The following is a 26381-nucleotide window of genomic DNA, read 5'->3' as shown; positions in this document are numbered from 1 at the left end:
GACCCCACAATGAGAGGATGTCCGTATTCACTTTGTGCTGAGGCCAAGAAAATTCCAGCTCAGCTGCCAGAGAGCATTATGGGGGTGCATCCCACAGCTGACGGGAATCAGGCTCTAGCTATGGATCCTGACCTACTACATGGTGATGCTGGTCCCTCCTCCCCCTCTACTCCTATGTTATACAGCCCCACATTCCGGGGCACCAGCGGCTAGGCCTGGGTCAGGGATGGAATACGGGGTGGAGACGAGGATGGCTGAAAGCCCTGGATGGACAGGCTTCTTTCTATAGTACTGTGGGCTGTGTGAATCAGAAGGGTGGCCCAGGAACCAAGGTGGAGGGGGCGCAGCAGCCTCTCCCACCTCTGCCTTGCCCTTCCCCTGGCACGCACAGAGGTGACCCCCGGCCTCAGCAGGAGGTGCTCTTGGCTGAGGCCAACGGAGCTTTGCCGGCAGCTCACAAAACTAACCTCCAGGAGCTGGTGAGTGAGTAGCCTGGCTCTCACAGGCCTCCGTAGGATCATCGGGGGCAGGTGCTCACGTTCTCAGCTGCCTTCCGGAGGAGGCCCGTGTGGGAGGCTGTGGGATTGTAGACCCTCCATTTCCTCTCCAGACTCGGCTGCCCTGCCCTGTGGATCCTGGGGTCACGGCCAAAGTCAAATCCAATCCTTGCTTCAGGGGGTGTTGCCATGGTACCCTAAGGCAGGAAACCATTCCCACATCTTCCCAACAGTGAGCTCCTCTAGCCTGGAGCCCAAGGGGGCAGCTATGTTCCTTCTTCAACTCAGGGTGGCAGCTGGGCCTGCCTAAGCCAGAGCCCCCTGGGAGGGTACACAGTGATGGTGGTGTCCCCCACCAAACCTTTGCACGCTTCATGGCAGGTATCAGCAGGGCCTGCCCAGAATGTTCTGCAGTGGTGGGGACAGTTGCTTGTCCTCCAGGTACAAGTGAATAAGGGTTTGACAGCCTTGAGTCTGGTGCAGCCCATGGGTCCACAGCTAGAGGGACGCAAGGGGACTGGTCTGGGGTGAGTCCTCCAGGGATGTCTGTGAGTCGGTGCCCTCTGAAGAGAAGCTGCCTCCAGGGGTCCGGGGGCCCCGGCTGGACTTAGGGAGTCGTGGCCGGAAGAGGGCTGCAAGAAACCGCTCGGGGGCGAGCTCTGTGTGCCCAGCCTGGCCAGACTCGCAATTTCCGTCTGGCCTCCCTCGGGCACCCCGAGGCGGCCAGCGGGATTTGGCCAGCTGATCCATACCTGGCGAGTCCTGCAGGGGCACGTCCCTCTTGCCCTTGGAAGTGACCTCTGCATTGGACCCCTGGCCCTTGGCAGCCACTCCCCTCAGCTCGGGGGGTGTCCTGTGGGCAGTGGGTAACCCCGTGCTTGGACAGTGGGCCAGGGCCTTGTGCAGGAGGGCCTGAGTCTCCTCGTGTCTTGCCCGGGCCTCCTCCCACAGGTCCTGGCCCAGACCGGCCTGGCTCAGGGAGGCCACCTGCAGCTCCATGGCTGTGAATTTCTCGGTGGGGAACTCAGACACCAGGCGCTGCATGTAGCGGTGAAGGCGGCGCTGATCCCCAGGGCTGGCCCGTTGGCCTTTGCCCAGCCTGAGCTGGCTCACCAGGTCCTGACAATCCATGTGGAACCAGGCTAGCTGAGGAGGAGAAGAGAAAGCAGGGGCTCAGGCTGGCAGGGGGACCCTGGGAGGGGCTTGGAGACAAAGAATCGCTGGAATGAAACCCGGGCTGGTCATGATCTTCTTGCTCACGCTGATGATAATGGTTCTCCCATGCACCTGCCACTTGGAAATGGACCCCAGCCCCTACACTATCCCTGGGCCCACCAGGACCTTCCCTCCTATGAAGTGGGAGCTGCATTAGATGATAATATGTGAGAAGCCTGGCTCCTCGGTTCAGGGTGCTGAGGGAGGGGCTCGGTGTTGCGCCTTGAGTGCTGAGTGTTCGCCTGGCACTGAGCATGTCCTGTCTGAACATAAAGAACTCAACCAGCAGTCCATTTCACACAGGAGCAAACTGAGACTCAGGGCAGAAACTTCACTTGCTCCCAATCATACAGTGAGTCAGGGTGGAGGGACTGGGGATTGCCATTCAGATCTGTTCTGTCTCTGTGGGCAGAGCAGAAAGTGGCCCAGGCAGGGGCGTGCCCCGGCAGTCACACAGTAGGACAGGCATCCACGTCAGGTGGCAGGCCACACCCAGCCCTCCACCCCTGCGATCCTGTGCCACTGGCTGTAATTCTGTTTATACCCATGTCCCCCCTCCAAGGGCCTGCAGATTGCCAAGGAGGCCGCACACTCCCCGCAGCTCGTGAGAAACATAATCCTTCTCTCCATTAATTCCGAGGCCGACAGCGAGCTGTTAGGCGATGAGGATTGGAGGGCCATTTTCTCCGAGGAGGCCATCTTTCCATGGATTAAGGGAACTTGTCTTTAGATGAATGGCTTCATATTCGCGGCAGCACACAGAGCTCATGGCTGGCAAAGGGCTCCATAAATCTCCCTGAGCCGCACCATCGGGTTATTATTATTTAGGGCCACAGCAGTGGCATGCACGCTCCCCGCCTGGGGCCCAGCCCAGCACGGGGCTGCTGGGTCATCTGTCTGGCCCCAGGCTTAGCTGTCCAGGCCCAGCTGGACACATGGGGCTGGCAACTCAGGAAGCATAGTGCCCACAGTGCCTGAGGGCCAAAGCATGCCAACTAGCCAGAGAGGGCTGTGCTGGAGACTCCAGCCCGGGGGTGCCCGGGCTAGCATAGTAGAGCCGAGAGTCACACTGGACCATGGCAAGTACCAGGCAGCAAAGAAAGGGGCAGTGAGAAGGAGTAGGGACTGGTGGTGGTGTGGCAGAGAGGGCCTCCTGGAGGAGGAGATCAGAGTTCAACATAGGAACCAGCTCACGGCCACGAGGGGCCTCCCAGGCTGAGGGTCCAGTATGTGCAAGGCCCTCAAGCCTAGAACAAATTCAGCTGAGCCAGGGAAGGCCAAGGGGGCTAAAACCCAGGAATTCAGAAGAAAAGCTTCTAGAAGGCCTCCACCAACCTTCGAGGTGTTGTTCCTGTTCGCCACAGGAATGAGGACTTGGCCATTACACTCACACTGTGGACCAGGCCCTGGGTTGGGGGAAATCACAGCATTTTGTTTGGTCCCCAAGCCAGATTCCTGGCTTGGCAGCCCAGCTGTGCCATTAGGCAGCTGTGTTCTGGGGCAGGGTTCTCCTGTGTGAAATGGGCGTGCTCCTCCTACAGGCTGGAGCGGCTCCTCCTTCATGAGATGGGTCTATATTAGCTCTCCAGAGAAGACACTGGAATATTTAAGGGCAGGGTCACAGCTGTGCCCAAAGCCACCGCTGCCTCCCCAGCAGGACTGAGGAAGTAAACCACGCCAGAAGGCTGGTGTCAGGCAGAGCGCTGCTCAGCCCCACTGCACCTGCCACATCTGCCCTATTTGCGGGGATGGAGTCCAGCCTCACCTTCTTGCAGAAGCGGTGCAGGTGGAGCAGTGTCTCCAGGTCTGTGCGCTGGCGCTCGGCTGCCATGTAGAAGTGGGTCAGCTTAGCTTGGAAGGCCCGCTGTGTACGGGCGAAGGCTGCCAGCTCCGGGAATCCTGTTCGCCCCGCCTCGCCTGAGCCGCCTCCGGCTGCAGCTCCCAGCTGTGCCGCCTGCTTGGACAGCTCCAGGCCTCGGCGGTACTGGGCCTGAGGGTAGAAAGGGGGGGACCTCCACTCAGGTCCTGACCTGGGGGATTCCCAGGAGTCAGGAAACTCCCACTGCCACTTGGTCTCTTCCTCCATGAGATGAATCTGTATTAGCTCTCCAGGCCTCTGCCTTGCTGGACTCCTGGAAGATTCTCTGAACCCAAAGCCTAGGTCAGGGGCTCTCCACTGTGTCCCCACCACAGTCCCTTGTGTTTCTTATTTGCTGCCCCCTAATCTCCACCAGCCTGGGAGTTCCCAGGGGTCAGGCAGGTTCACTCTGTGCCCCAACACCAAGGGCCCCATTTCTTGACCTGGCAAAGCCCTTGATGTCTGAGGCTGACTGAGCAAGTCCGAAGTAAAGCCCTGGACACTGCATTTTAAGAAACACCCTTAGAACTTCCGAGTGGACTTTGGACCGGCAGTCTGGGAAGGCTTTCTGGAGGAGATGACATCACTGCTGACCCACCCTGGTCTCCTTGCAGTTTCCTACCTCCACTTGTAGGATCACCCCTTGAACGCTGTCATCCCACCCCAGGTGTTGCACCCTGTCCCGTGGCTCAGGACGCACCGCAGCCTGCAGGAAGAAGTCTTCAAACTCAGCGTGTGCCTTCTCCACAGTCTCCAGGCTGCCATCCTCAGGGGTCAGCGCCTGCAGGCACCGGCTGCCCTGCTGCTCCATCCACTCGCTGACCTAGGGTGGGGAAGTTGGTGAGCTCCCTGTCTCTGGAGCTTCTCAGGGGGCCTAGGCCAGCTTGCCCCCATTTGCTGGAGAACTGTCCAGGATCAGGAGTATGGACCAACACTTGGGCAAGGGGAGGGGTGAGGAGGGCACTCTTTAAATCCTCAAAGGGAGGGGCCACTTAAAGTCACAGGGTAGCAAACGCAGCTCCCTGGGTGGGTCATAATGGGGCAGCCTGGGGATGCAGTGATGAGCGCCCCGACTCTGGGGGGATGCAAGTTCCAGAGGTGGGGAGCAAGGCTCCGCCCACACTGGGCGGGCTGTTTCCTTTTCCGGAGCTCACAGGTGAAGGCTTGGGGTGTGGGTACGTGACTAATGATAGTTAAGTGGTGTTCTCTTCTTCTGTATACCCACAAAAGCACACACAAGCTCTTTACCCTGATGAAACCCGTCACCTGCTCTGCCCCAAGGATGGATGCCTAACACAGGAGGGACCACTGTCTGCCAGCCCAGAATGTCAGGCTGTGCAGGGCCTCCCCTGACCACTGCCCACCCCTACCAGTGTCCCCTTTCACCTGGTGGATGGCACCTTCCAGGTGACCCAGGCGAACTCGGAGATCCAACTTCCCTAGGAGGTGGTTGGATGTGGCGACCAGGACATGAAGCTGCTCTTCCACGAGGCCATACAGAGTGGTGGCCTCAGCCAGATGGGCCCTGGGGACAGGGGCAGGTGGAACAGGTACTCAGTGCCCCCCCATTGGCTCCACTCCTACCCCAACTCTGGGGCGCCAGCCTGAATTTCCAACTGGTGACTTGCTCTGTGATCCTGGGCAGTTCCCTACACCTCTCTGGGCCTTCAGGGGCATGGGGGGACCCAGGCTGCAGCAGTGAGGACAAGGAGCCACCCTCCAAGGAACACAAGGCCCACTGGACACAACTGGCTTCGAACTCCAGTGGTTCAGGACAGGACCTGTACAATCCTCTCAGTGCTTGGCTTTGAAGTGGTGTAACCACACCCCCCTCATCACCAGGTCTCCATTTCACAGAGGGAAAAACTGAGGTCTCCCCCAGCCCCAGATAGGGAAATGACGCTTACTGTGGTGATCTGTTTGGGTGCCCAGTGCAGGGCTGTTTCCACATAGGAGCTCAAGAAACAAGCCAAGTCAGGGAAGGGTGCAGGCGGGATGTGAGGCCAACATGGCCATCCATGGGAAATGAGGAATGTCAACTCTCAGCCCTCTCCCCTGTCCGTTATGGTCTCCTTGGTCTGTCTGTCTGTTTGTAGCTCCCCAGGGATCGCTGGCCTTCCAGGGAAGGGTGCAAGGGCAGCCTAGTGAGGGAGGGAGAGGGTTAGGCAGGCTGGGCCCACAGAGGCTCATCAGTGGAGCAAACCCTCCTGTCAGCTCCTGTGGGACCACAGCGCCCCCTGGTGGAGCTTCCAGCAGTCAAGCACACTCCATAGGAGCAGAGCCTGCCACCCAAGCTGAGTGAGGGGCACCCCACCTCAAGTTGCTGCCCCCTCCGCAGAGTCACTGCTAATCCCCCAGTTCCTCTGTGCTGACTTGCTCCAGAGTCTAAGGGTGCAAGTTAGGGTGGTGTGTTCAAACTTCTGGGGCCAAGCAGCCCAGGGATCACATCCCTGTCCCACCACATCCTTATTCTGTGATCCTAAACTTGTCCCATAACCTCTCTGAGCCAGACTCCCCTACTATAAATTAAGGCTAACACCAGAGCCTGTCTCAGGCATGGGAATTACATGGGTCAGTATTTGTAAGTCCTTAGAACAATGGTGCACACACGGCTAAGCGCTGTTTAAGTGTTGGATCAATAAACAAATGGATGTTAAAAGCTTAGGCAAGCCTCACACTTGACTCCTGGATGCAAGTAGCTGCTTTATAATTGAAAGAAAATACTTCCAGCTTCTGACCTATTTCTGGGTTTTTTAAAATGTATGTTTTGAAAGGCAGAGTTACACAAAGGGGGCAGAGAGAGAATGAGAAAGGGACAGACTTCCACTCAATGGCTCATCCCCAAATAACTGCAGTGGCCAGGACTGGCCACAGGTCTTCTATGTGGGTATAGGGGCCCAAGCATTTCAGATATTTTCCCAAGGGCATTAGCAGGGATCTGGGTTGGAAGTGGAGCAACTGGGATTTGAACCAGTATTCGAACCAGTATATGTCAGTATTGCTCAACTGTCTGTGCCACAGTACCAGATCATATGACCAATTCATTACTGACTCCCTCCCACTCCCTAAATGCAAGAAAGTGGGGTACAGCCCAGAATGCCTGTTAGCAACCAGGAGATCTGAGACCCCTGACAAGCCATGTGGTTTTCCTGGGCAGGCCCAGGAGCCTGCAGGGAGGGAGAGCTGTATCAGGGTGCAATGCCCAGGTGGCCTGACTTCAAATTCCCACCAGCCATTAGCAGCTGTCCACATTACTGAGCCCATCAGCCACTTGAGGACGTGGTTGGGTCCCACAGGGTTCCCACTAAGAGCAATCTATTCAGCCTTTGAAGGGGCTTGATCCAGCCTACAGGTCTCGAAAAAAATGCATAGTAAGCAAGGGTGACCAGGAGCAGGGAGGTCTGTCCTCTGGTGCCCACCTCAGCCTGGGTATGGCCACGGCTGAAGGACAAGGCGTTTGTCAAGAGCTTGACTCCCAGCTGCTCTGCTTCTGATCCAGCTCTATGCTAATAGCTGGGGAAAGCAGCAGAGGAGGCTGAAAGCCTTGGGATCCTGCACCTGCGTGGGAGACCCCTGGATGGAGCTCCCAGCTCCTGGCTTCAGTCTGGCACAGCCCAGGTTGTGGTCCTTTGGGGAATGAACCAGCAGAGGGAAGATTTGTCTTTCTCTTCCCCTCTCTGTCATGCTGCCTTTCAAATAAATCTTCTTTTAAAAAAGGAATTTGCCAAGGTGTGGAGTGGGGGGCCTGGAGGCGCCTGATCCCGGCTCCTTGGGGCCTGCCTGTGTGTCTCCTAAGTGTTAGAGTGTGGGTAAAATGTTAGAATGCTAGAATACTAGAATGGCATGTTTTTGTTGGGTAGTGTGATGAGAAAACTGCTACTTTGCTAGGCCAGGAGGCGCCTGGACTCTGGGAGGATTCCGCTTTAGCGATAAATCTGTTCTTTGCTACCCTGCAACCCTGTGCTCTGTCAACTAACCCAGGTGCAGGAGGGCAAGGGCACAACTCTTCTCTGGTCCCAGGAACAGGAGGAAGATAAGGGTGTGAAAATGGGATGAGCCATAAAGATAATGGGTGTGGGAACGGAACAGACTGCCTGCCTGCGCCTGAAGGCCATGAAAAATTAACATGTCTAAGGTTGTTACTTTTGATGTATTTCTCAGCCCAAAAGGGCCTATATAATCTTCTGCCTTGGGCTAGTGCGAGGTCCGACTGCCACTTGGCTGGCCTGCATGCCCCAAGTACGGTCTGACCCCAGTATGCTGGGCAATAAACTCTGTTCGCTGTTTGCATTACCAGCGAGACTCTGTCGTTCTCTGAAGGTTGACTAGCTTGCACCCTGGTGTCCTGGGGCTTTAGCCCGGACTCTACCACTCAGCAGGTGGCTTCCAGGTCCCCGGGGTGGCAGGGTAGGAATTGGAGAGGAGAGAGTCAGCGTCCATACCTGACGTCTGGGTTGGCATCCAACCGGCCAGCCTCACCCCGCAGCCTGGCCAAGGTGGCACCACCTTCCCGCTGGAGGCCCAGGAGGCACGGATCTCTCAACACAACCTCCATCAGTTCCTTGAACTTGCTCATGTACCTGGTGGCCTCCTGTAGACACAGGGAGCTACCCTCAGATCCTACCTCACTCTCCCTGGGCAACCCGCCAAGGGCTCCCCACACCCAGATCAAGCCTGACTTCTCCATCCTCTAGAAAGTATATACATTTTCATACACTTCTCTCATCACCATGGCAACCACACTGGGCCAAGCCTTAGCATCTCTTGGTGTAACACCTGTCTCAGCCTATGCCTCGCTCTCCTTGCTGCCCTCTGGCTCCCCCCACAGTCTGTTCTACACATGGCAGCTGAAAGGATCCTCTCCCTGCTTTAAACTCAGCAGGCTTAAGAGGAATCCCAGCCCAGATCCTCCTTGCCCTTGCCCTGCATCCACCCTCCCCTCCCCCGCCCACCGCCCAGTGATTCCTTCCACTGGTCTCCTTGCCATGCCTGAGTTTCTCACGCAGAATCCTACTTCAGGGCCTTTGCACGTACTCACCCTCTGCCCGTCTCAAAGCCCTGTCCACCCCTTACGTGCCAGTCCTCCCTTCCCCATCATTCTCCATCTCTCTTCCACGGCAGCTGGCACACGTTGTGGTCCCGTCTCCATGCCCTGTAGTCCACGTTCACCATGAGTGCCAGGAAGGCAGGGACAAGTCGGCTTGCCCTGGGCTGGGTCTCCAGCGAGGTCTCCGCTCTGTAGTGGGGGGCCTAATCCATACCAGCTGATATAATCAGCCAACGACGGGGATGGTGACACCCACTCTGCTGGCCCTGACCCTGAGCCCTCGGCCCCTTGAGGCGGGCAGTTTCATGTGGCTTCCTTGCCTGTGCCCCAGGCTCACCTGCACCCCCTCAGGGAGGTCCCCCTTCTCGAACTCCTCGATGGATGCCCGTAGCAGGGATGAGGCCTGGTGCAGGGCAGCCAGGAAAGGGTCCAGCCTCTGCAGGCAGAAAGGGAGTCACCCAGGGCCTGCCAGGCGTACGCAGGCAGTGCCCGGCCCCAGGGGTCCTGCTTCCAATCCTCAGGCAGGGCCTGAGAACATGCATTTCACACAAGTTCCCAAGGGAGGCTGAGGCTGCAGGTCAGGTGGAGGTGGGGTGGGCAGACTATGAGAAGCACTGGTGTTGAAAATGGGAGATGGAGGAAGGAAGAAGATGGGCCTAAAGACTTCTCGGAGCAGTGGGGGACATTTCATGAGAGGGGAGGGACAGCAGAGGGTGGGCTTTGGGGCACATCCTTAGCTGGGTCCCCTCTCGGCCCAGTTCTGCCAATTCTGCTGTGACACCTGGGACAGGTTACTCACCCTCTCTGTGCCTCTGTTTCCTCCTGCATCAAACAGGCTCAGGAGGACCCCTATGTCAGAGGGTTGTGTGAGGATCAGAAGGGTTCATGTGCTCAAGGCACTCAGAAAAGAGCCCAGCACACACAGCTAAGCTCTGGAGGTACTGCTATCACGGAGCAGGCAGGGGCCAGGAGGCGGTGAGCCGCATGGCGATACTGAAACAGTTCACAACAGAAACCAAGTCCCTGGCCACCAGCAGTGCCAGGCTGGGGCTGGGCAGTCCAGAGCTGTTTAGGGGTGTGGGTTTCTGAGTGGTCTAAGCTCATAGTTCACGTGCCACGGTGCAGTCACCCCAGGCCACGGGTCCTCGGGTGATAACAGAACATGGAAACTCTTCTTGCGGGGGAGAAGGGGTCGGGACTGCAGTCCTGCAGGGAGGGGCCCAGCAGAGTTTGTTTATTCCCTCCTTGGTGCAACAGGAAGCTATTCTGCTGTCCCCATCACACACTGAGCGCCTGAGCAGATCCCTAAATGCTGACTCTCAGCTAACACAGATAGGTCTCTTAGCAGGTGCCGGACAGACCTCTGAATTGTTTAATTCAACCTCACAAGAAACCCTCTGTGAAGGGGATCCCCTTCTGTTGAATGAGGAAACCAAGGCCCAGAGAAGGTGAGTGACTCAGCCGAGGTCACACAGCAGTGCTGGGATAGGAGCCCGGGCAGTGTGGCCCCGCACAGTCGGTGTCTATTTCTGAACCAGACCAGGGGTGATGGATTCAAGGGACAGGATGGTGAGGGAGGTGTGAGAGGGAGTGAGAAAACTGTGATGGCAGACACCTGGAAGAATTGCACCCACTCGCTGTGGCAGTAGGGGAAGGGGCCTCCCAGGGCTGCGGGCAGCTGGCCGGGCTCCACGTGCTGGCTGAGGGCCTCCAGGGAGGGCAGCACTTCCACCTGCAGACAAAGCGGTGAGTCAGGAGGACCACAGCACAGTGTGGGGACAGACCTCTGAGACAGTCCTGCCCGGATCCCTGCCCGGCACCAGCACCAGGAAGGATCCAGGCCTGACCAACAGCCTCCTGGACAGCCAATCGTTTCCAGAAGCTCCAAGAAATCAAAAATTCAGAACCAGTTTCTGGAGAAGGAATGGCAAGCAGACAGCACTCACACCGGTGCTCTCCCAGCCTGTGCTCACGGCAGACCTCATTAATCAATCTCAGCACCAGGCCCCGCTCAGCTGCCTCCTTCCTAGCTAGCTCCCCAGGCAATCAAGTCTTGGCTTGAAGTTGGTCTCCCTCCTCATGTGATGCCTTTGTCATTTTTGTGCCATTCTCTGACCACCCCAAGATGCTGTCCTCTAGGCTTGTCCCAAGGGCGTGACATCCTCTGCCCCTCCTCCCTGCACTTGCCAGGAGCTGCCGAGCTGGTCATAAGGAAGCAGTTCTGGGACAGCTGGCATTTAGTGCCCTAGCCCAACTGTGTCATCTCCAGCGCTCCTGACCCGGTATAGCCACCGCCTTCTCTCACCTGGACGTCGGGGTTCGTCTTCAGCTGGAGAGCTCCCTGCTCCTCCCCCAGGAAGAGGACATTTCGGATACAGGCAGGAGCCAGCGCCTGTCAAGGACAACTCAGAGACACTCTGCACAAGTGAGCATCAACCCCTCCACTCCCCCTTGCTCTCCTCCTGCCCTCTGGCTCGGGCAAACAGACCACAGGGACCAGGCAGCCCCCGCCAAGGGCTGGGACTAGCTGCAAGTGCAGACAGCAGCAGGTGTCCCAGAATGGTTCCCTCCCTGGGCCTCAATTTCCCTACCAGTGAGGTTTGCATCATCTCAGCCAATTAGTGTGCTGCATTTCCTGGGTCTGATGGCTGGCTGGCTGAACCCATCACAGCTCAGACACCTGCTCTGCGACCTCAGGGGAAGAGCTCTCTGACCCCCTGCTGGTGAGACGCCCTGGGAGGTTGGAGCTGCCACCAAGTGGAAGGGCCTGTCCCAAGGGGAAGGGCCGGTCCGAGGGCGGCACCTCCTGGCAAATGGAGAGAGGAGAGAGACAGAGCCTGGTGGCATCCTCTAAGTGCTTAGATGGCACTACATCTGCAGCTCATTAACTCTTGGGTGGTCCAGCTTTGTGACTAAGGAACACCCTGTGCTTCTAAGCCTCCTGAGGCTGAGATTTCTGCCCTGGGCACCCCAGTACCAGCCCTGAGCCCCCAGGCCTGATGTCTGTCAAGAGACCCTGGCTGCACCTCCCACTCACCTGGGCAGCCTGCAGGGCACCCAGCAGACCGGCCTGTGGGGGCTGCTTCCTGGCATCCATCACCACCACCACCCCCTTGGCTTCCTCTTCGGGCCTGTGGATGTAGCAGAGTGGCAGTCTCAAGGGGTGGCCTCAGGTCTTGCCAGGCAGATGGGCCTCAGGGGAGACCTAGGCCGCTGGCCACTGAAAGACCTGAGTGACAGGTGACCTTTCTACCCTCTGATGTCCTCCCCCAACGAGAAGCCCTCCACCAGTCCCAGGCATAGGGCACGGCTCGCTCCATAGCGAATCAGAAACGCTCGTCGCCACTGTCCCGGTTTCCCACACATTCCCCATGTTGTCCGAGAATCCATGCCTTGGGGGCTGGCTTTTAGTTGGTTGAAGCCAACCTTAGTCCCAATGCCTCTAGCTGGCCATTTCAAGTTGGGATTTCTAGTCCTCATAGCCAAATACCCACCTGGGGTAACCACAGTGTATCAAGCTGGCAATGGACCGTATGTCAGTTTCCCAAACTGGCCCAATTGTCTGGCTCTGGGCCCCTTGGAGCAGGCACCAATGCAGTGTTCATTCAGAGTGCACATGGGAAACCCACCCGGCACCCAAGAACCTGGTGTGCACCCCATTCACCATGCATACCCACCTCCCCACCTCATATAGCTCTCCTTTGCGCTGGGAGCCCATTTGGCTGCCCTACAGACAGGGGAGGCTGTGTGGCAAGCTGGTGGGGTTCTAGGGTTGAGTCCCCCACACCAAGCCGTTTCTCAGGCCAGGCCAGGAGAGCCACTGCATCTTGAACAGGAGGGAGAGCACCCTCAGTGGCCAGCAGGTGGCAGCGTTGGTTCCCACGGGAAGAAAGTTGCAAAAGATTCTGCCCTCTTTCCCCTCCCTGCTCCTTACCGGCCACAAACACCTGCAGTGGGAGGGGACGATTGGGGGAGGCGACAGGGGGAGGGGGCTGTAGCCTGAGCAATATCTGCCCTGGCTAGGGGCCGAGCCTCAGAGGGGAGAATGGTGCTTTTTCCCCAGATGGTCCAGCTTTCAGTCTACATGTGAGTTGAGGGCTGAACTGGTTGGAAACCAGCTTGGCTCACTCCTCCCTCAGTCATTCACTTTTTCCTACATTTACTCCACAAATCTCACATTCAGGTGCCAGCTCAATGGCCACCTCCTCCGGGAAGCCTTCCCTGCTTTCCCACCCTTTCCATGTTCCAGTGGGACTCCGAGTGTGGTCCTCACTCCAGTAGCACCACCAGTAAACTTAGTGGATTTAGAATCATGCATCTCCCACATGCCTCTCCTTGCTGCACCCCACGTGTGCCCCTGCAGGTGCTGGGCCATGGCCGAGGCTAGCTCTGTGAATAGATGCCTGAGTAGAAGGATGTGGGGCCCAGTCCAGTGTTGAGGCAAGGATGGGGAGGGGTCAGGCCCTCACCTGGGGATGGCACACAGGTAGGACAGCAGCTGAGTAACCTCTGAGGCTGTGCACCAGGACTCCTCCCAGGCCCCTTGGCTGGTGGACACCAGCAGCAGCGGCCGCCCAGCCCTGTCCCGGCTGCCTACAGGAGAGGACACAGGAGCAGTGAGACTGTGGGTAACCACCAGAACTTCCTTGGAAGCCTCCAGGCCTCTGCCAGCTCTGGTTCACCTGGAAGCCCCTTTCTCTCCTCCTTCCATGAACTCTGAACCCTCAAGACCTCGCTGAAAAGCCCCTTGCTAGAGCCTCCCTCTCACTCCCTCCCCCTGTGGAGATGCTCACCCTCCCCGGGACTCCCTCTAGAGGGCGCCCTCAGAGGCAAAACTCAGAATGTGCTCCAGGCTCACACACAGTCTGGGGCTCAGGCCCCCCCCACCCGCCCGCTCTGCCTTCTCTGTGTGTCCTTGGGCAGGCCCAGGCCCTTGTGACTTAGAGTCCTCATCCATTATGTGGAGCAACTGAAGTGCTGAGCTGGCCAGGTTGATTCTAGGGTGCCCTGGGACAGCTCCCTGCTAATACAAACCCTGGAAGGCAGCAGGTGGCCGGCCAAGGACACGGCCCCTGCTGCACGAGTGGGGGAGACCCAGATGGAGCTGTGGGCTTCTGGTTCTGACCTGACCCAGCCAGCCCTGGCTGTGGTGGGAATTTGAGAATTGAACTAGGAGATGGAGGATATCTCTCTCGTCTTTCTCTCTCTACTCGTCTGTGTATCTTTGCCTTTCAAATAAAATGGAAATGAAGAAAATATCAGGAAAAACCTAAGAAAATAAATAATGCAGATGCCAAGAATCGCCTGACATGGATGGGCTTGAAGGATGCTGGCTGTTGGGCTGATCACCCTTGCGGTGTGGTCTCCACCTGGCTCAGTGTGTGTGCAGCCCTGGGGCCCCAGCTCACTGCGCTGCATCATGTGCCTGAACCCATTTTCCTGGTACAGAAATTGAGGCCTGGCAGGGGCAAGCAGTTTCCAGATCTCTCACCCTCAGGCCTGCCAGGGCGAGACTTGCACCTCATTCTCCCCGGAACCTTGGGTCACACCAAGAACTGGAGCTCAGTCACAGGTCAGTGGGACTCCTCCCCTGCTCTAAAACCTGCCGTGATTCCCTGGGGACTTCAACCTGGTCCTTCCAGCTTCACTTCACCCCCTGAGTACTATGGGATACACTGTCACTCCCTCCCCATCAAGATCCCAGAAGTCCCAAACCCCAGTGCCTGAGCCTGCGGCCCTGTTGGGAGTTGGGGCTTTTAAGGAGACTGCTGGGATGCCATGTGGTGCCTAGGGTATGTGGGCACAAGCAGAAACAACTGTTGGCTCTATAGGAAGAGGACTGTTGCATGCCGACAGCGGACTCCAAGAGAAGCAGACTCCACCAGCTAAGGCGGGAGGCCTTCAAAAGCTTCAGATCTGCCAACACCTTGACTTTGAACATGAGCTCCAAACTGTGAGAAAGTAGATTTCTGCTGTAAACCCACAAATGGATGCACAGCCTCCCCTGGCTACCTGTGACCCAGGAAGACAGGTGGTGGGCGAGCCAGAGAGAAGCTGCAGTAACAGGGAGTCAAGATCAGGGCCAGAACAGCCAGCTGGGAGGGAAGGGCCATAGGGGGAAGGGGCTCAAGAAGCAAGGCCAAGATTGCTAAGGGTAAAAGATGGGGACGGGAGGAGAAGTCACGAGGGTCCTATCCATGCACCTGGGGCCCATCCATGTATGCAGCAATGCCCAGGGATGATAAAAGCAAGGGTAGCAAGTGAACCAGTGTACCTGCACCCTGTGACACAGGGAAGCAAGTGACTTCTGCCACGGCACACAGCAGCCGTGAAGAAGCTGGATCCATAGGTGCCCTTCCTCCCCAAGCGGAGTCCTATGATGGCTAGGACCTGAGAGCTCAGAACATGGCAGCCCTCAGAGGCCCGGGACACTGTGGGCCCCATGGCTAGGGGAGCAAGCAACAAGGCTCCCAGAGAGGTGACCCAGGGGCTGTGAGGTGATGCTTCTGGGAGATGCATGGACAGGTGGAGCTGAGAGCCTTATAGAAGCATCCAGCTCTAGGAAGTCGGATGGAATCGCAGGACGGTCCCAAAGCACTGTGGTCCCTTTTGCTCCCAGGCCTTGGTATATGCTGTTCCCTCTATCTGGAATACTGTTTCCAACTCTTTACCTGAATGACTCATCTTGCAACATTGTGCTTTACGCTGCTTCCAGCAGGAAGCCCTCCCCTGGGCTGGGCCCCTCATTTGTGCTCCCACAGCTGCTGTACTTCCTTGTTGGTTTTACCCTGTATTGCACCAACCTGCTGGGAAAGGCTGTTGAGTGTAGGCACGCTGAGAGCAGGGAGTACATTAGACATATTCCCTGATGAAGACCAGGGCTGAGGGCTCATTCACTATTCATTGAGTCAACAGTAGAGGGGAGGGATAACATCTGCTGTCCTAAGAACTGTTCGTACCCCACCCAGGCCCCCAGCTGGCAGAGCACCCACGCCCTGGCAGCTGAAAGGCCTCACTGCAAGTGGCTTTTAGACGCCCCATTTCCGAAGAGTTGCCCTCGGCTGGCCTGGACCACCGACTCGCTCAGCATCTGCTTCTACGGTTAGCTGCAGGCGGTGACTCACACGTCCTGGGTTAGGTCACAGTTAATGGCTAACAGATCCAGGCTCACAGAACATCAGCCCCGCATGCCTGAAAATGGAGCCAGCTCTGTGGTGTGGTCGATGCTCCAGGGGTCAAGTCGTAGTCTCGCTCAGTTCTTGCCCCTGCCCTGTCCTGCTTTCTCCCCTTGCCATCTCCTGAGAGCCCTCCTCCAGTAAACCACTTTCCACAATCCATGTCTCGGGCTCCTTTCTAGGAAACCCTATGTCCACCTTGCCTCTCTAGAACTTAGAGGATGGATGGATGGATGGATAGACAGATGGATGGATGGACAGTTGAGCTGAAAGATGGAAAGCTGGATGGATGGAAGAACAGAGCAATTCATGTGTGGATGGATGGATGGATGGATGGGAGGCTGGATGAGCCAATAGATGGATGAGCTGACAGATGGCTGGCTGGTTGGATACCTGGAAACTGTTTTCATCTAATCCAGCTCCTTCATAGGAAAGATGAGGAAACTGAGACTCAGAAGCCAAGCCTCCAAGGCTTTGCATACCTCTGCCCCACCCACCAGCACCTGAGGATGCCTGGGACCTCCCCCACCAGCTCCCCGCCCCCCACCCACTCCAATCCCTGGAACCTGGCAGGCATGCTATCCTGGAGTGGAGAATCTTGTCACCCGGAGCCCCAGTCCCTGGTGCAGGCCCTAGGGGCTCCTCACGCCCGGCAGTGGGGCCTCTCTGGGGGCGGCTTGCTGAAGCTGGTGGGAAGGCCGTCTGAGCTCTGGGCCCCAGGCCTGAGTCAGCGGCTGAGCCAGATGTTTTGGTCTGAGCTGTCCCATCTGGGAAAAGCAACAACAAAGGAGAAGATGTTAAACAGAAGTTGGGTTTCCGAAGGGAACATGCTCTCTTTTTCACCCTCTGACTAATAGCAACTGCTTACAACTCTTCCCACTCACAGCTTCCTACTGTGTGCCAGGCAAGGTGCCAAGCTCTTCTGGAATCTTCTTGTGCCGTGAGAACAACTCTGTGAGGCAGGTGACATCCCCACTGAGCAGACAGGGACAGCTGGACTCGGAGAGATCAAGTCCTTATCCAGGACCACACAGGCCAGGGCATGGCAAAGCTGGGCACACAAGCACAGTCACAGCACCTTGTTCAAGTTCAGACCCACCAGGCTTCCAGCCCCTTCACACTGCAACTAAACCCCTAAGCTGAGCCAGCTCTCTGTGCCTCACAGTAAGAACCGCCCTCTCCAGCACCCGCACCCCACCCCCGCTACCTGCTTGTTCCTTGGCCCATACCTTTCCCTAAGGCTTTGGCTTCCTGGGATCTGGGGGAGTCCAGCTGGGGTGAGGCCTCTGCTGGAGGCACAGGGGACGGCTTCGGCCCTTCTAGCAATGAGAAGTGCAGCCCAGGAGTTGGGGACCCAAAGGAGGAAGGGTCTCCACCAGGACAGACCATGAGCTTGGGGAGTCTCCCATTTCCATGTTGGGTCTTCACCTTGGCTGCAACAGCTGGGGCTGCAGCAGAGGCTGGGACCAGGCGAGGAGAGGAAGCCTGTCTGGGTCCGGACCTGGATTGGGTCCTGGTCTCTGGCTTTCCCAGCCACCTCTGTGTCTCAGAGGCGGCTGGTTCTTTGGAGACACCAGCCCTAAGGTCAGTTGTGCAGTCCAGCCGCTCCTCAAGCACATCCAGGTTGGGCTCTGGGCATTGCTGTCCCAAATCACCGGCACGTGCATCAAGGACCATCTTTGGTTTCTGGCGTCCAATGCCAGGTTCCTCTTGGGAGCTTGCTGGCTGCACAGAAGCCAATCCCAAGGCCAGTTCCCCACTATCACACGGGAGTGGCAGCATTCTCTGACAGTCAGGGATGTCCTGAGTTCCAGAGAGCCTGGTTGGTGTCCCCAAAGCACCAGCCCTGGGGGACACCACCTCCCTCCCAGGAGACCCTCCATTGCTGGCTTTGGATAAGTCCAGGAGCACCACATAGTCTCCTCCGCAATCCTGGCTGACCCCGTGGTCCAGCTGCAAGGCCTCCTCACCAGGCCTGGCCTGCTGCACCTTGATGAGCCCCGGATACTTGTTCCCATGAGTCCTGCCCTTGCCCGCAGCCAGACCCTGGCTGCCAAACACCCCACTGCTTGGGGAGCCAGCCTCGTGCAGCTCTTGGGGGTCACTCAAACTCAGTGCTTCTGGTGGAGGGGGCCTCCCAGCTGGAGAGACAACACTCAAGGCTTGTGGTCCAGCATCCACAAACTCTGGACTAGTGAGTTTGGTCCAAGACACAGGTGCAATTCCATTTTCTGAAGCGACCAGGCAGTTCCGGAGGGCTCTTCCCTCCAGGTCACTGTTGATGGCCTCTAGCCACTCCCGGGTGAAAAGCACAGGGTAGGATGATGCAGGGATGGGCTTCCGGTCCACACTGCGGAGGTCCGAAGAGAGGTACTTGACGGTGATGCGAACGGATTGCTCCTCCCGGGGCTCGACTTGGAGATAGAAGTCCCCAGGGCGCAGCAGGAGGGCACTGAGAGGAGCCAGGTGGAGCACAACCTCCTCCCGCAGGCAGAGCGGCCAGCCCTGGTGCAGGAAGAGGCGGTGCGAGTAGGGGGCCTGCGGAGACATGGGGTGGCATCACGCACGTCAGCCCTAGAAGCCTCACCCTGGGACTTTTTTTCCCCCAGAGGGAATCTTGCCAGGGTCAGGGACAGGCCCACCATGTTCCTGGCAGCAAAGCAGCAGGGAGGTCAGCCATGCCCATCTGTGGTGATTTGCTGGCACAGACAAGGCCTGCTTTGTAATTCTCACTTCACAGATGAAAAAAGAACTGCGGCTCAGGGAGGGAAATCTATTGGCGTGGTCACAAAGCAAATGTGGCAAACAGAGCCTGCTGTATGTCACCAAGTCCCCCGTGACTCCCCCTGTGCAAGTGGCCTCCTGTGTGTGGTGACAGTTAAGACAGTCAGCTGGGGAGGCTGGCCCCTTGCAATTTTACAGGGAGAAATGAGGAAGTGTGCCAATACAACCATACCCCCTGGGCATCTGCTATGGGCCAGACCCTGGGCTGATTGGTGAGAACCAGCTCTGTAGTCCCTGCCATGCTGTTACCCCTAGGGAACACAGACACTCAGAGAGGTGAAATGCACACCTCTCCACCCAGGAGGAGCCTGGATTTGAACCTGGGGCACCTGGCTGCAACGGACACACTGCCCATCCCATGTTACTCCCTTCCGTTCTGAGATAGCATGGGTTTGCTAGAATGCCAGCCAAGCTGAACTCACTGACAGTGAAAGATAAAAACGTGGGAAAGCCAAGACCCTGTTCCTGAGAAAAATGAGGAAGTGCTCAGTGTAGTGCGGCTTTGATGTCCAACCAGAGGAAGCGGGTGGTTGAGCCGTTGCTCCTTGGGGGAGAAGCAAGGATGGGGCAGGCCCCCCACGGAATGTTGGCGTGGATGTGGGGAGTCAGCTGCGGGTGTAGTTACCACAAGCTGCCACAGCTCCAGCCCCTGGATGGTGGGTGGGTTCTAGCTGCCAGGCTCTAGGTTAAGGGATTCCAACAGGTGGCCTCTCTTTCCTTCTGCTCCTTGCCCTGGAATTGCCACACATGATTATCTTCTCCAACTGAAAGGACCCATGCAGGCCTTGTCTTGGTGCTGCTCCAGATGTGTGCTCCCTGGTGGGGCCGGGGAGCTCCATGGTTCTCAAGGTTTGGGTGTTAGAGGGTGGGTACTGAGCAGTCACAGAGCAGGGGACAGCAAGTAAACCCGCCTAGGGTGCAGGCCTGTTCCCCAGACGGCATGATCTCTTCGGACCCTTCTCTATCCTTTTCTTTAGAAATCTCCACTCACAATGCCTGTATTGGTACAGTGGGTTAAGCTCCTGATTGTGAGGCTGTCATCCCATATGAGTTTGGATTTGAGTCCCAGCTGCTCTACTTCCAATCTAGCTCCTTGCTAATGGTCTAGGAAAACAGCAGAAGATGGTCCAAGCATGAGGGCCCCTGCCACCCATGTAGCAGAGTTGGGTAGAATTCCAGGCTTCTAGTATCAGATTGGCACAGCCTTCTTGGTCGTTGCAATCATTTAGAGTCAACTAGAAGATTTCTCACTCTCTTCCAAATAAATAAATAATTTAAAAAATATTTATCCGTTTGAAAGGCTAAGTGAGAGAGTGGGGAGAGAGAGAAAGATCTTCTGTCCTTTGATTCACTCACAAAGGCCAGGGCTGAGTCAAGCCAAAGCCAGCAACCTCATCTGGATCTTCCAATGGGTGGCAGGGGCCCAACCACTTGGGACATATTTTGTTGCTTTTCCCAGGCCACTAGCAAGGGGCTGGATTGAAAGTGAAGCAGCCAGGGCATGAACTGGAACCCGCATGGGATGCCAGCATTGCAGGAAGCAGCTTTAGCTGCTACACACACAGTGCTAGCCCCGGCAAATAAATCTTTATATAACCTGGGACTGGTGCGGTGGTGCATCAGGCTAATCCTGTGCCTGCAAGGCTGGCATCCCATACAGGCTCCCGTTCATGTCCCGACTGCTCCATTTCCAAATCAGATCCATGTTAATGACCTGATAAAGTAGTGGAGGATGGCCTAAGACCTTGGGCCCCTGTGCCCACGTGGGAGACCCAGAAGAGGTTCCTGACCCACAGCTTCTGACCAGCTTACCTCTGGCCATGTGGCCATCTGGGGAGAGAACCAGCAGATGGAATATCTCTCCTCTCTCTGTCTCTTTCCAATTTCCTTCTCTCTCTCTCTCTTTTTAACTCTTTCAAGGAAAAATAAATAAAGCTTAAAAAAAATTCTCAATCCCTCAACCTCAGAAGGCACTGCATGACTCAAGTGTGCCATGCTGGGAGACCTAGCTCCTCTGGCACAGTAGTTGGTCTAGCAATAGATGGCAGGAGCTTGGCCAAGCAAGCTCCTTCCCTGGGATTCTTCTACCTGCCGTTGCTGGGGGAAGAGTTAATTTTCCTCTCTGGGGCGGAGCGAACCCCTATCCTTGCCTGAGTCCAGCTGGGTAGGAATTCCTAGGCTGTAAGTGGGATGCTGGGAAGCAGGGGGGCAGCATGCAAATGTCAGGAGCCGTGATCAATGAGTCAGCTCAGGAATATGAGGTGTGACTCCCTGAGGACTCAGTAAGGGCTCGGTCCCCGTAGTTGAGGAGCCCATCCTGACGGACTCTCCTGTCTACTTCATGGCCAGAGAGGCCTCCTGGAGATCAGGGAAAGCAGCAATAGTGCTGAGGCCTCAGGGGCTCCATTAGACCATTCCCTGTCCCTACTGCAGCTTTGGCAACCTGGTGATGCCCACAGTGCCACCCAGGGATGCCTCTGTCTAGACCTTCCTCCCTGCTGGCAAAAGTGCAGAGGTCAATGACTTCCTGATGTGCCAGGGCAGCAATTGTGAGGCTCTCCTGCTCTAGCTGGGGCAATAGGGAGGGCAGACACCTCCCTGTGGACAAGCGATGCTTCCCAGGAAATCGATGCCTGGCCCCAGCTCTTCCCGTGCAACACCCACCACCCATCCTCTTGTCTGCTCCAACTCTATGGCCTTCTGGGAGGAGAGCTTGTCCCCTGGCCCTGTGCCCCTTCCGACTTACACAGGCTGCCTCTCGCACTTGCTCACACAAGCGCTTGGCTGGGATCAGGAAATTCAGCAGGAAGCTCAGGCCGTCGCCCCCGAAGTCTGAATCCAGCAGCCGGAACACCTGGGCCAGCACAGTAGACGCTGTCGCCTCAAAGGGAGGGTAGAGGCCGGCAAGGGTATGCTGGATGGCTGTGTCCAGGGATGGAGGGTCCTGGGTTGGGATTGGGAGGCGGCAGGAGGAGAGGTAGTTGAGTCAAAGCAGTGGCAACAGGGGCTCTGGCTACTTCCTGTGGTTACCCAGGCCTCTGGGGACCTCTTCTGTCCCCCTCTTTGCCCCTGAAACCACAGGGACCACTTCTTCCTCCTCCTCGTTCATTCCAGAACCTTTGCACTAGTGGTTCCCTTCACACCCACCCCCTACTACCACCACCACTTACATGTCATCCCTTGGCACAAGGTCAGGTGAACCCACGGAGGTCAAGGGTTGCATGCCACCACCTGGCTGCCCTGCAGGCCTGCACCTCAAAGCTGAACCACCAGAGAAGCCCAGCCTAGCTCACACTCCTCCCAAGGCACATGCAGAGGCTGTTGTTGGCTGTTCATTTGAGGTTTGTTCCAAAACAAAATCCATGCCCCCTGGGAGCCTCATAGCTGTGTCCCAGGCACAGCCCATTAAGACGGCAAAACCAACACAGCCACTTCCCAAACGTCCTCCTCCCCAGCCCTGCCTCAAGGACAATCCTTGCTGGAGCTGCCTCCTGGCACCCCCATAGCTCAGTCAAGTAGCTAAGTCTCCCACGCTCAAGAAGCACCTGCCCCCTGCTTGTTGCCGCAACCCCCAGCCCCCGCTGCAACCCTGACTCCAACTCCAACCATTCACAACAAGTGGACAGACCCTCCCGCCTGGTGCTGCCCTGAAAGCCACACAGACCTGGCCACACTTTGATTTTCAGCCCAGCAAGGTAATGTTGTTCTTCTCCTCTGTAAGAACCACAAGATCATAAATGTGCATTGTTTCCGGCTGCTAAGTCTGTGCTCCTTTGTTACAGCAGCAAAACACACTAGGGAACAGGTGCTAACTCAACTCTTCCCTGGCCCTGGGCAGGACCCAGATGAGGTGCTCAGTGCATTTAGTGGAAGGATGAACAAAATCCCCCTACTTGAGCCACACCATATATATATATATATATTTCCAGGCAAGTGTAGGCTTTCAACTCACAAAAACCATTTGGGTGGTCCCAAGCGAGGCCAGCTCTGGGTCCCTCATCTGCTGCTCAAAGGTGCAGGCAGAGAAGGTGGTGAGGAGCCAACGTAAACACAGCTGAGTCAGGAGGGAAACAATTTTTACAAACAAGGTCTCAGGAGATGGAGAAACAAAGAGGGGCCTTTGAAAAGGAGGGTGAGGACAGTTCTCCACCCCAGGTCCCAGGAGGCTGTGATGCAGAGGCCAAGGTCAGGCCCACCTGTAGCCCACAAGGTGCCGAGCACAGGTGAGGCCTCTCTTGCCAGTTGCAGAATGATGGGCTGAACATTTACAGCACCGTCCGGAAGAAAGCAGGTCCTGGCCCAGGAGAGGCTGTGAGCTCACAGAGGGTGAGGTACCCACAGGTGCTGTAAGTGTACCTACAGGATAGAGCAAGGCTCACCTGGCATCACCACCCTCTGTCAGGAAAGACCAAACTCTGACCTTTCCCACCCCACACAGTCCTGGCAATGGCAAAGGGAAGAGGCATCTGCCATGCCCAGACATGCAAATCTACCAGCTCCATTAGGTCAGCACCCTCCCCTGCCACCAACCCTCCACACTCCTCCTCATCTGTCCTGGGACACTGACGCAACTGTTCCCACTTCACTCCAGGGTCACAACTGTAGGATCCTTTCCTCTCTGGGCCTCTTCTCTTGTGTGCTGATTGAGTTGGGCTAAGCTTGTGTTTTCAGAAATTTTATTTGTGTTCCTTTCCTGGTGTTTAGTATATTCTCCTACTCATTTTTTTCCCATTAGATTAACATTCACTGTGGGAAAACTTAACTGGGATTGAAATGGAGACTCTACTGAAGCCCAGGCTGTCTGGTTCTGGGACCGCTGCCACGGCAGTGCAGTCGTTAAGCCAGACTTCCCCACATATCATGTAAGTGCTGATTGAGTCCCGGATGCTGTGCTTCTGATCCAGCTCCCTGCTAATCTGCCTGGGAAAGCAGCAGAAGATGGCCCAAGGGCTGGGGTCCTTGCTACCCACAGGAGAGATGCAAATGGAATCCTAGGCTCCTGACTTTGGCTTGGACCGGCTGTTGTAGTGAACCAGCAGGCAGAAGGTCTCTCTCTCTCGTCTCTCCCCCTTTGTCTGTCACTCTGCCTTTCAAATAAAATAAATATATCTTTTGAAAACAAATTCTTCGTTCTGTCACAGAGTTATTTACTGTCTCATGCTTTGTTTTCTTTATAAAGTGGAGATTGTAATTGCACTTGCTTTAAAGAACTGGCAGAGATGGATCACCGGCACACGTTCTCTGCACAAGACTAGGACATGGGGAAACACTCACAAAGGATGCCATGGCGTCTTGAGGATGCAGCAATTTAGGACGGTGCTTGGCAGGCCTGCATCCTGCATCACAGTGCTGGAGTTCCAGGCCCAGTTCTACTCCAACCCAGCTTCTTGCTATGTACCCTCTGTGAGGCAGCAAGTTATGGTCCAAGTGTTTGGGTCCCTGAGAGTCACATGGGAGACCTAGACGGAATCCCAGGCTCTTGGCTTTGACCTGAGCCAGCCCTAGCTGTTGGAGGCATTTATGGACAATGGATGAGCAGATCTCTCTGAATTCCAGTGGCCATCATGTCAGCCTGCTGCCTGTGGACTGCAGCTCAGGTCTCTCCCTGCATCTCCCCAACTGCCAGTGGGGATCCCTGTCCCCAGCCTGTCTAGCTCATATGATTGTTCTGGGGCTACCAGCCATAGGAGGTCTTGAAAGGAGCCCAAGGCACTGTTGGGCTGTGACTGTCACTGTTCCAGATCGGTCCCTTCCACCCTCTGCCTGAAGCTCTCCTCCCTCCCACTCTTTTCTGATTCACTGCTCACAGCCCAGGACTAACAGCAGCCTCCAGCAGCAGCTTCCAGTGGCCACTATGCACCAGGCCCGGCTCCGACTTTTTCACTTGGCCCACACAACGATGTCAGTGGCTAAACAGGGACTTGGACGGAGAGAGAGAAATGGATGTTGATCCTGCCCAAGATCACAGGAACAAGGAGCAAGAGCCAGGATCCAATCCAGATGTGGGTCGGCCCAATCCGCCCCCGTCCCCTGCTGTCTGCTCTGCCTGCAGCCGGCAGCATGGGGGTGGCCTGCCCAGCTGCCCGTCTGGTACTGTTTCCAGCAGTGCCTGAAGAAACTGTTTACTTCTCACACAACAAGGCTCGCAAGCTAAGAGCCCTTGGCTTTCATGCATTGGCTCCATTCACCACACACCACAGCCATTTAAGGGGCAGCCAGTTCAAAGGGAGAATGTTCCAGATTCCCAGAGCAGTGCAGGACCTGCTCCAGGATTGTACCCCAGTTGTCCAAGGACTGGGGCAGACACACCCTCTGAACCTGGCCAACAGTGAGGAATGCTGGCCATGCCACCTTCCAAACCCACAGCCCAGCCCAGCCCCGGGACTGCAAGAACCCCAGCTTCATGAGCCAGATGTGGGCCCCTCAATGTGATTTCCGTGAAACCTAATCACTTGTTTCCATTCCTTCCCAGGGAGGAATTGCCCTTCTCAGAGCTGGCCCTTCTCAGAGCTCCTCCTGGAAGCCCAGGCAAGAGTGTGGCTTTGAAAAGGAAGAAGAGGAGAGAGTACAATCCAGGGTGAGAGCCTACAAAGGGCAGCAGGAACCTTCCAAGACTTTCCCAGCTGACCTGGGGGATCCAAAGTGGCACCAGGGAATACAGAATAGTACTCCTAGCAATGCTGCCTGGGCAAGCTTACCTACTTCCACGCTAATGTCTTCTTTGTGAGCCTCTGCTCCCAGTGTAATCTTAAGTGTGATCTTTATCCGGTAGAATGAACAAACACAAAATGTCCAGGTGGGTTCATTTTTACTTATAGGCAACCCCCTGGGACTTTCCTGTAATTGTTTTAAAAGTTCCCATATAACATAATCTATGGTTGGCGTAAATGCACATGCATGCCTAGCCCAGGCCCAGGTGCCTTTAAAGAAAGCATTAACTGCACTTGCTCCTGGGGGCTGGGAGAGGCAGGCAGGGGCTGCTCACAGCAGAGAGTTAATTTTTTCCAAGGTTGGCTGGATTTTTCAAACATTCAGTCGGTAACTGGCTTGCGGGCTTTTCTACTGTGGAGTAAGAAAAATTAAAGTGTACTAGTGTGTGTGTTGCTAAGTCTGGCTCCATTTGTTAACAGTCTTGCCAGGTGTTATTAGCTGGGCTTCTCGCAAGTGAGTTGGACTTTTCTGAAAGGCCTAGACTTTGCCGTTGGCTCCAACAGGCCAAGATATTAGGATCCATTCGGCAACAGCCACCTCCTCGCTTGGGAAGAGATGAGATCTATAAACCTGCAGGTGGACCAGGTCTCACCCAGGGTGGCCTTTAATCCTGCCCTACTACCCAAGGAAGGCAAGATTTTGCCTCTGGTTCACGGGAGTGCCTTGGCCTCAGTTTTCCCATCTGTTGGAGGGAGGCCCTGGGCCCATCTATCTCCAAGGGTCCTCCCAACAACAGTTTGCTGGAAATTAAGGTAAAATCAGGTGCAGGAAGCTCTGGCGCCGGGACAGAGCTACCAGATGGGGATGGGCTAGTCCTTGGCGGTTTTCCTGGGGCCACAGGAGACGAGGGAGACAGGAGAAGACTGAATGTGAGAAAGCAGCCTCTTCATGTTGGACCCCTGGCGGCTAGCTTCAGTAACAGGGCACACGTCACAACTCATTGGTGCTGGTCAAAGCTTTCCTTGCTTAACGTTGCTGATTTTTTGTAAGACCGCCCAGTCGTTGTTGTCTTGAAGGGTTTTCCAAAGCAATCACATCTGGAAGCCAAACACAGCCCAGGGATTGTGAGGTTATGGCCCCAAGTGGAAGCTGGA

General features: G+C 56.2%; 1 protein-coding gene across 1 annotated transcript in view; it reads right to left on the bottom strand.

Moving 5' to 3' along the window:
- Positions 1-281: 281 nt before the first annotated feature.
- The window catches only part of KIAA1755 (KIAA1755 ortholog), a 29881-nt gene continuing 3781 nt past the window's right edge, over positions 282-26381 (bottom strand). The window contains exons 2-14 of the mRNA XM_058679646.1: positions 21323-21520; positions 17022-18330; positions 16359-16559; positions 13087-13210; positions 11655-11748; positions 10923-11009; positions 10233-10349; positions 8955-9053; positions 8013-8161; positions 4957-5095; positions 4271-4393; positions 3478-3702; positions 282-1643 (exon numbers count right to left, since the gene is read on the bottom strand). Of these exons, the coding sequence (XP_058535629.1) occupies positions 996-1643; positions 3478-3702; positions 4271-4393; positions 4957-5095; positions 8013-8161; positions 8955-9053; positions 10233-10349; positions 10923-11009; positions 11655-11748; positions 13087-13210; positions 16359-16559; positions 17022-18330; positions 21323-21520 (3513 nt within the window). The 3' untranslated portion in view covers positions 282-995. The remainder of the gene's footprint in view (positions 1644-3477; positions 3703-4270; positions 4394-4956; positions 5096-8012; positions 8162-8954; positions 9054-10232; positions 10350-10922; positions 11010-11654; positions 11749-13086; positions 13211-16358; positions 16560-17021; positions 18331-21322; positions 21521-26381) is intronic.

This window comes from Ochotona princeps, chromosome 22 (assembly GCF_030435755.1).
Source record: "Ochotona princeps isolate mOchPri1 chromosome 22, mOchPri1.hap1, whole genome shotgun sequence".
Classification (NCBI taxonomy): Eukaryota; Metazoa; Chordata; class Mammalia; order Lagomorpha; family Ochotonidae; genus Ochotona; species Ochotona princeps.
Note: the sequence above shows the minus strand (reverse complement) of the source record. Positions and strands in the feature narration are given on the sequence as shown.